Source organism: Chrysochloris asiatica, unplaced genomic scaffold (assembly GCF_000296735.1).
Source record: "Chrysochloris asiatica unplaced genomic scaffold, ChrAsi1.0 scaffold00680, whole genome shotgun sequence".
Lineage (NCBI taxonomy): Eukaryota > Metazoa > Chordata > Mammalia > Afrosoricida > Chrysochloridae > Chrysochloris > Chrysochloris asiatica.
The window spans coordinates 118,649-128,942 of record NW_006409198.1 but is presented as its reverse complement, the minus strand read 5'-3'; the positions used below and the strand labels follow the sequence as shown (position 1 = coordinate 128,942).

Here is a 10,294-nt window from a genome sequence, read left to right as displayed (position 1 = left end):
TGTGCATAAGTGGAAGAGAACAGAGGATAAAGACTAGAGTTGATGAATTCACCATGATAATGAAGAATCTATTTCACAGAGAAAAGATGAATAAATATGAATAAGAATTATTCTGAGATAGATAAAATAGTAGGATTAAATATTTTATGGTATTTTAACATGTACTTTATAAAATGCAATAAATTGGGAAGAGACAAAACAACATTAGTGTTTTATTTTATGCAATGGGATGAAATATAGATAATCATAAATTGTCCTCTGGTGGAGACATAATATACTGTTAAGAGACAACAGAAAGTAGGGAAAAGTATAGAAATACTGTTTCAGACATTTATCATGGTCAGTTTACTACTAAATAAGTAGGAAGTCAATACAGATATGAACAGTATTATTTTTGGATTATGGTGATAAAAATTATTAAAAAATTAGTCTTTTGGATTCTATACTACTTAGAAAGAAGACCTTCAATCAAACAAACAAATGAATCCTGGTGTGGCATTGTGGGCTAATGCATCAGACTTTGAACTGCAAGGTTGGTGGTTCAAGCTCACCAGCTGCTCCTTGGGAACCCTATACAGGGTCACTAGGAGTCAGAATTGGCTAGATGGCACTTAAAAACAACAAAATATATATAACTTTGGAATTAAAGTATTTACTTTACAGTGCAATATGTTATATTGAAATCCATCCAAGGTCATGGAATTATCAATAACTATTGTAGAAATCATTTATACAAATACTGAGAATAAATAAAAAGCAACTAATATTATTTTCTATTAATCTATACCAATTAAATGGAATAATTTTGGATAATTGCAAATCCAGAATCAATCTTAGGCTTTTAATTCATATATTTATGTTTTATGTATTTAGGATTTTTGTCTATGTCTCTTCTGTCCAAAGAAAAGTTCCAAAGATGCCTAACTCTACCACAGTGAGTGATTTTCTGCTTGCAAGATTTTCTGATGTGTGGGAACTCAGAGTGTTGCACAGTGTACTATTTCTACTGACCTACTTGGCAACATTGCTGGGGAACCTTCTCATTGTCACAGTCACTACCCTGGACCACAGTCTTCACACCCCCATGTATTTCTTCCTTAGGTATCTGTCTATTGTGGATATGTGCTACATTTCTGTCACGGTACCCAAGGCATGTGTCATCTTTCTGCTTGACAGCACAATAATCTCTGTGGTTGAATGTGCAACTCAGATATTCCTTGTAGCTTTGTGTGGTTTTTTAGAATTAACTTTCCTCACTATCATGGCCTGGGACCGCTATTTAGCTATTTGCCATCCCCTCCACTATTTTGAGATCATGAACACTCAAGTCTGTATACACATGTCTCTGGTCTCTTTACTCAGTGGCCTGGTCTATTCAGGATTCCACACAGGCCTCACATTCTCTCTTCCCTTTTGTCAATCCAACATAATCCATCAATTCTTCTGTGATATTCCTTCTCTACTCAAGCTCTCCTGCTCTGACACCTTCATCAATGAGATTATAACTTTTGTCTCTTCAGTCATAGTTGGAGGTGGCTGCTTTTTCTTCATTATCATGTCCTATATTTGCATACTTACTACTGTCCTCAAGTTTCCAATCAGAGAACTAAGAAAGGCTTTTTCCACCTGTGTTCCACACATTCTTGTGGTGACAGTCTTTCTCAGTTCAGGTGCTGCTGTGTACATGAAGCCAGTCTCCAATTCACCAACAATTCAGGACATGATCATTTCTGTGCTCTACTCGGTAGTCCCTCCCTTCCTAAATCCTGTTATTTACAGTCTTCGGAACAAGAAGATAAAGGAGGCTGTATGGAGAAGTATTAACAGATTCACTATTTAGAAAAATAATAAAATCATTATTTCAACACATTGTTATTTGATGAATCACATTTACAATAATTCAAAATTATTTTTCTTGTATATTTTCAAAATCAGGTACCTCACTTGATTCCTCATTATTGTGTTAAGGTCCATTGGTTTTGTTCCTACCTATAGCAACTCAGTACAGGGTTTCTGAGGAACAGCTGGTGAGCCTGAACTGTCAACTTTGAGGTTCAAACCGACTTTGCAGTCCAACGCATTAACCACAGGGCCACACTCACATGCACACACACACACACACACACAACACACCCTTATGTTTATGTGATTTTTTCTCATATAAACTGCATATTCCTTACATCTAAACATAAATGCTAAAGACATTTTTGTTACATAGTTCTTTAGAATTATGTAGAGAGTCCTAGAACAGAAAAAGTAAGAAGTGATTTTGTTCACAATGATAAGAGAAAAACTCATCATACACTGCTATTCAATAATTTGTTGAAAGTATTAGTAAGAGCTGTAAGGCAACAGAGTCAATTGTTGTTAGGTTCTATCAGTGATGCTGTGTACAACAGAATGAAACAATGTCTGGTCCTCTGATAATCTCATGATCATTGCTACAATTAAGCCTGTTGTGTGTGCCACTGAACCAATATATCTTATTGAGGGTCTTTCTCTTTTTTTCCAACCTTCCATTTCATCATGTATTTTATCCTTCTCCATGGACTGGTACCTCCTGATAGTATGCCCAAAGTATGAAAGATGAAGTCTGTTTGTTCTGGTTTCCAATGAGGATTCTGGATATATTTCAACACAGATTTGTTTGTTCTTTGGACAGTCCATGGCACTTTTACTATTCTCCTCCAACACCATAACGCAACTGCATTAATTCCTCTACAGTCTTCCTTATTCACTGTCCAACTTTCACAGGTATATGAGGATAATAAAAATACCATGGCTTGGCAATAATGGCATCCCTACTGAGCTCTGGTAGCGTAGTGGTTACGAATCGGGCTGCGAACCTGAAAGTCAGCGGTTCGAAACTACCATCAGCTCCGCGGGAGAAAGATGAGGCTTTCTACTCCTGTAAGGATTTACACCCTCGGAAACCCTGTACAGAGTTGCTATGGGTCGGAACCGACTTGATGGCACTTAACAACAACAACAACTGGCAAAGTAGAAGTAAAGCTGTCTCTATATGTAGGTGATATGTTTCTATACTTCAAAAGCCACAAAGACTCAATAAGAACATTAATGGAACTAATTGAAAGATTGCTGACAGGGTGCAATATGAACATATATAAATCAGTTGTATTCCTTTATACAAAGACAACTCTAAAAATAAATGAGAAAAAATACCATTTACAATAGCCTCTCAAAATATGAAACAATTAAGAAAAATCCAATCATAGAAACAAATGATCAATACAAAGAAAACTAAAAAATACTCCTACAAGAAGTCAAAGAGACCTACAAAATGGAAAAATATACCATCCTCATGGGGAGGAAGATTTAGAATTATGAAATGTTAGCACTGCTCAAAGGAATTTATAGATATAACGGAATCCAAATCATTATTGAAAGAAATGAAAAAGAAAAAAAGAACAACGCTAAATGTTTATGGAATGTAAAGAGATCTGGAATAAGCAAAACATTTCTAAAAATGAAGCAAGTAGGAGGCCTTTTAATTCCCCATATAAAATCCAACTACACAGCCACATTAATAAAATCAGCCTACTTCTAGTACAATGTAAAACACACAGATCAATGAAACACAATTTACAAACCAAGAGTAAATCTATACACCTGTTATAAACTGATCTTTGACAAAGGACCACAGCACATGAGGTAGTCTCTCCAAATGATGCTGGCTAGATTTTCTAGTCTTTTTCTCACCGTGGCAGTTTTCAATTTTCTTAAATCTTGTAGGCAATAAATCCTCAAGATTGTCCTGATCTTTCAGTAAATTTATCAAGACAACCCCAACGGGATCCTACAAAACATTTGTTATAACCTTCTAACCTGACTTATCTGTATGGAAATTAAGTAATCCAGTGATTTACTCCTTCTTGATGTTATTGTTGCAATGGTTTCCACCCACAACAATATTATGTAAAAAGGAAACACTGCCATCCTAACAATTTTCCTTGCATTTGAGACAATTTTTGCTTCCACTGTGCCAATCCTTCTTGCTGGGTATCTTCCTCTTTTTCTCTGACTCTTCACTTTACCAAGCATATCCTTCTCTAGGGATTGTCCTCCCCAGATAAAATGTCTGAAGTATGAGAATTGAAGTCTCACCATGTTTGCCTGTTAGGTGTACTTCATCCAACACAGACCTTTTTGGTCTACTGAGAGTCCATGTTATTGTCAATATTCTTTTCCAACAAAGATATTAATTCTTCTGAACTCTTTCTTAATCATTGTCCAACTTTAATATGTGTGTGATATAGATGTAACCACCACAAGCTGAGTCAGATGCTCTTAGTTCTTAAACTGATAACCTTGTTCTTGAACACCTTAAATAGATCTTGTGTAGCACATTTGCCTAATGTAACATGTCATTTTATTTCTTGACTGCTTCTAGTGAATTGTTGAAAGTGGATTCAAGCAAAATGAAGTATTTGGCAGCTTCAGTTTTTCTCCATTTATCATGGTGTTATTTATTGGTCCAGTTGTGACAATTACTGTTTCCTTTACATTTAGGTGTAATCTGTAAACTGTGGTCTCTACTCTTCATCAGTAAGTATCTTAAGTTATTTTCACTTTCTGCAAACAAAGTTGTATCATCTGAATATCGCAAGGTATTAATGAGTCTTCCTCCAATTCTAATCCCACACTCTTTTCTCTTTTCCATATAATCCATATTCTTAGATTATTTGTTCAGCATACAGATTGAATAAGTATGGTGAAAGAATACAACCCTAGTGCACACCTTCCCTGATTTTAAACCATTCATTATCTATTATTGTATTCAACCAACTTCATCTTGGTCTATGCACAGGTTCCCCATCAGCACAATAAAGTATTCAGAAATGCCCATTATTAGCAATGCTATCCATACATGAAAACCATTGAATAATCAGTAAAGAAGTGAACCTCTTCTTGATACTGTCTGCTTTCAGCCAAGATCTATCTGATGTCCGCAATGATATGACTAGTACTGCATTCTTGTCTAAATCTGCAATGAGTTTTCAGAAGTTCTCTGTTGAAGTACTTTTGCAGCCAGTTTTTAATTATATTCAGGGGGTCTAGATGGAAACTGAGGATGGGAGGTTCTCAATGTGTAGGGGAGTTAGGGTTGGGGTAAGGACTCCCAGCAACTGAGGACATCTCTCTTCCTCTAGTGCTCTTGCTGGGGCTAATGGTCCGGGGGGTGGGGTGGGGGGGCTCTTATTCTTTGGAGGCCATGTAGACCATAATATCCACCACCCTATTGCTATAGCTGAATTCATTGTAATACCAGGAAATGAGCTTCACAAAGTGGTCATTGAGAGCAAGGCCAGCCCTAGCATTAAAGGTGGAAGAGTGAGTGTCACTGTTAAAATCACAGGAGATAACCTGGTCTTCAGTGTAACCCAGGATGCCTTTTAGGGGTCCATCTGATACCTGCTTCTCCACCCTCTTGATGTCATTGTATTTGGAAACTTTCTACAGGCAGCAGGTCAGGTCCACGACAGACACGTTAGGAGTGGGAACATGGAAGGCCATGCCAGTGAGTTTCCCATTCAGTTCAGGGATGACCTTGCCCACAGCCTTGGCAACACCAGTAGATGCAGGGATTATGTTCTGGGCAGCCCCATGGCCATCATGCCAATTTCCCAGAATGGCCATCCACAGTCTTCTGGGTGGCAGTGATAGCATGGTCCACGATGCCAAAATTGTCATGGTTGACCTTGGCCAGGGAGCCAAACAGTTGGTGGTGAAGGAGGCATTGCTGACAATCTTGAAGGAGTTGTCATACTTCTCATGGGTCACGCTAGTCACAAACATGGGGGCATCAGCAGAAGGGGCAGAGATGATTATCCTTTTGGCACTACCCTTCAAGTGAGCCCCAGCCTTCTACAAGGTTGTGAAGACACCAGTGGACTCTACAACATATGCAGCACCAGCATCACCCCACTTGATGTTGGTGGGAACTTGCTCCTAGAAGATATAGATGGGCTTCCCATTGACGATAAGTTTCCCTTTCTCAGCCTTGGCAGTGTCATTGTACTTACCATTGATGGAATCATACTGGAACATATATACCATGTAGTTGAGGTCAATGAAGGAGTAGTTTATGACAACAACCTCTACTTTGCCTGAATTAACAGCAGCCCTGGTGACCAGGAGCCCAATACAGCTAAATCCATTGACTCTGACATTTACCATCCTCTTTCAGGGATGCAGCTGCTACTGCAAGAGGTGCTGTGGCTTGACTGTCGAATAGGAGGAGCAGAGAACCCAGTACCATAAATTCTTGATCACATATTGCTTCTTTAAATGTTAGAACATCGACCATTTCTTTTGGATACGGCAATTCTCCTCGATTCCACCTCCCTTTAATACTTTTTTTTGTTTTTCATCTTCAATATTTTGACCTTAGAATTCTTCAGTATTTCATGTTGAGGCTTGCTGTTATCTTCAGTTTTTTCAGTTTGAGAAATGCAGTGCATGTTCTCCTCTTTTGGTTTTATCACTCCAGGTTTCTGTATGTTTCATTATAATGTCTTTGTTTTGTTGATAATACTAAACTTTTCCATTGTCTCTTCCCATACATGTAGTCCATTTTATTCCTGCATATACCATTAGGTGTGGTTCATGTATATAATTGCATTTTGTGCTGTGTAAAAATGGGATTGCAAAGAATGTTATTGTTGTTGTTAGGTGCCATGGAGTTGGTACTGACTCATAGCTATCCTATGCACAACAGACTGAAACACTGCCCACTCCTGGGACAACCTCACAATTGTTGCCACACTTGAGCCCAATAATGCTGTCACTTTCCCAATCCATCCTGTTGGGGATCTTCCTCTTTTTCTCTGACCCTCCACCTTACCAAACATGATATCCTTCTCCAGCGACTGGCCCCTCCTGGCAATATGTTCAAAGTATAAGAGACGAAGTTTGGCCATCCTGGCCTACAAGGAACACTCTGGCTGCACTTCTTCCAACATAGATCAATTGGTTCTTTTGGCAGTCTATGACACTTTCAAGATTCTCCTCCAATACTATAACTCAAAAGCATAAATTCTTCTATGGTCTATTCATAGCTTTTTTCATAATACATATTTCCACAAACTTTTTGAAGATCCTTTCCATGTGCTTGTGTTGTATGTGTACATATAACTTTACAGCAAACAAAAGCTAAAAATAGAGTAGTTATTAGTGCTGCTTATGAACAGCAAAATACCTCACAGGATTTGGTTTATTGGTTTAGTATTATGGACATGGGCATTTAAGTTAATTGACCTACTATGTTTTCTCGTACTGTAGTTGCCTGTGTGTTGCTATAATGATCGAAGCTATGACACTGGTATCTTAAATAACAGTAGATTCACCCATAATGGACAGATTCAAAAAGATCTTCCAGAATAAGATAGACTAGGAAGAAAGAGAGGTAGATTAATTCTGAATATTTGACCATTGACAACCTTCCAAATAACAGAACACAGTCAGATAAAGTACCAGAAGGTGAAAACATTATGAATAGCAGCAGAACACCATCAGATATAGTGATAGAAAACAAGCACCTCAGGATGGAAGATATTCATAACATTACTGGGGAAAAGCTGCTTCCTCAAAGTAGAATTGACCATGATGGCACAAATGGAGTAAAGCTTTTGGAACCATCGTTTGCTGATGAGACACAACTGAAAAGGAGGCGAAACCACTTCAAACATCCATTAATAATCATAAGATGAAATATACAAAGTTTGAATCTAAGAAAATGTGAAATTGTAAAACTGTAAATGGGATGTATAAAGATCAATATGCTAGGCATTACTAAGCATTAGTGAGCTGAAATGGTCTGCTATTAGCCAGGTTGAATCAACATTCATGTATTGTGAAAAACAAATTTAAGAGGAATGGTGTTTCATTTACCATCAAAAAGAACATTTCAAGATCTTTCTTAAAGTACAATACTGCCTGTGATAGGATAATATCCATATGTCTACAATGAAGACCAATTAATACCACTATTATTAAAGTTTATGCACCAAAAATAAAACTAGTGACTATGAAATTGAATTTTTCCACCTACTTCTTCAGTCTTAAATTTATGAAACATTCAATCAAGATGTATCAAAAATACTAGCAATTGGAATGCAAAAATTGAAGCTAAAAATGAAAGATCAATACTTTAGAACATATGGCCTTAGTGAGGGACATGATGCTGGAAATCACAAGACAGAATTTTGCAGTACCAACACATTGTTGTTGTAAGTGCTGTCAAATCAGTTCAGACTCATAGTGACCATGTATTGGATTTCTGAGGAACAGCTGGTAAGTTTGAACCTCCAACTTCGGTGTTCAAACTATGGCACCAAACCAGGACTCCACCAATGATATATTAATTGAAAAAAACTTTATTAATCAACATAAAAGGCAACTATATACATAAACCTCATCAGAGAAATCAAACTGAATAAATGTGTGGAAAGAGACTCTGGAAAAGCTCAATGTCATCAACCAAAACAAGATCAGGTGCATACTGTAAAACAGATCATCAATTGCTCACTCATATGCAGTTTCAGGCTGAAGGTGAAGAAAATTAATACAAATTCACGATAGCCAAAACATGCACTTGAACATATATGCAGGCAATTAGAGACCATCTCTAGAACAGATTTGATGCATTAGACAATAATGACAGATGGTCAGAAGAAATGTGGATGACTTCAAGAACATCATACAGGAATAAATCAAAATGTCATTAAGAAAACAAGATAATGAAGGAAAGAAACAAAATGGTTGTCAGAAGAGACAGTAAATTATTATAATGAAATGTGCAAAGACATGTAATTAGAAAATCAAAGGAGAAGAACATGCTCAGCATTTCTCAAGAGGAAAGAACTGAAGAAAAACTCAATCTTCAACTTCAATATTGAAAGGTGTTATGGGTAAAATATTAAATGGTTCACAAAGTATCAAAAGAAGATAGGAGTTATACAGATAGTCACTGTGCCAAAAGGAAATGGTTGAAGTTCAAATGTTTCAAGACATAGTATATTATCAAGAACCATAATGAAGAAAGAAGTCCAAGCTACCCTGAAACACTGTTGAAAGAAAAGAATTCAGGAATTGATAGAAATCAAATTGAAACCTTTCCATAAAGTAATGGAGGTACTCACTTATCTCACATAGGAATTTGGATTACAGCTACTTGGCTAACTTAATGAAAGATATTCATATTGGTTTTCATTCCAATGGTAGGTTGTTTAACAGAATACATAAATCATCTAACAACATCATTAATATCACATGTAAGTAACATTTTCCTGAAGATAACTAATAAATGACTCCAACAGTGTATCAACAGAGAACTGCTAGAAATTGACACCAGATTCAGAAGAGGATGTGGAAAGAGGAGTATCAATGTTGATGGCACATGAATGTTGGCTGAAAGCATAGAATATCAGAATGATGTTTACTTGTGTTTTATTGATTATTCAAAGGCTTTCGACTATGTGGATCATGACAAGTTATGAATAGTATTGTTAAAATATTAGTATTCCAGAAGAGTTTATTTTTCTCATGAAGAACCTGTACAAGGACCAAGAGATAGTCTTTCAAACAGAACAATGACTTACAATCAGTAAACTTGTGTTCCAGAGTTATATCCTTTCCATAGAGTTATTCAGTCTGTAGGTTAAACCAAATATCTGAGAAGTTGGAGTATATGAAAATAACATGGCATCAGGATTGTAGAAAAATTCATCAATAACCTGTGATATTCAGATGATGCACCTTGTTTGTTAGAAGCAATGAGTCAAAATGCTTAATAATAAGATCAAAGACCACAACATTCAGTATGAATTAAACCTCAATATAAAGTAAACAAAGAATTCTCACAACTAGACCAATAAATAACATCATGATGAACAGAGAAAAGATTGAAATTGTCAAATTCTTCATTTTGCTTGGGTCCATAATCAACACCCATATCAGCAACAGTCAAGAAACAAAAAATGGACTTCCGGTTTGGCAGCAACAGGGCAGAGTCAAGTAGGACATGTTCCATGGGGAAGGGACTGACAACCCAGAGACACGGGTCTCAGGAAACAGCATCAGAGCTCTAGATCTAGCGTAAGGGTCAGGGCATCAGTTTCCCGCAAACACCAGTGGAAAAATCATGGTATAAAGGAAAACATGGATATTTAGAAATCAGCTATCAAGATACAGGACTCCTTCTGCAGCCATCCCGGCCAAGCATAGGTCAGAGGGTGGGGCTACAACCAGACTGGCACAGGGAACCAATGCTAAA

General features: G+C 37.0%; 1 protein-coding gene and 1 pseudogene across 1 annotated transcript; one reads left to right on the top strand and one right to left on the bottom strand.

Moving 5' to 3' along the window:
- Positions 1-916: 916 nt before the first annotated feature.
- On the top strand, positions 917-1,840 carry LOC102826502 (olfactory receptor 14C36-like). Its single transcript, XM_006877934.1, has one exon. The coding sequence runs from the start codon at positions 917-919 to the stop codon at positions 1,838-1,840; it is 924 nt and encodes a 307-aa protein (XP_006877996.1).
- Positions 1,841-5,217: 3,377 nt separating this feature from the next.
- On the bottom strand, positions 5,218-6,198 carry LOC102825738 (annotated as a pseudogene).
- Positions 6,199-10,294: the final 4,096 nt, after the last annotated feature.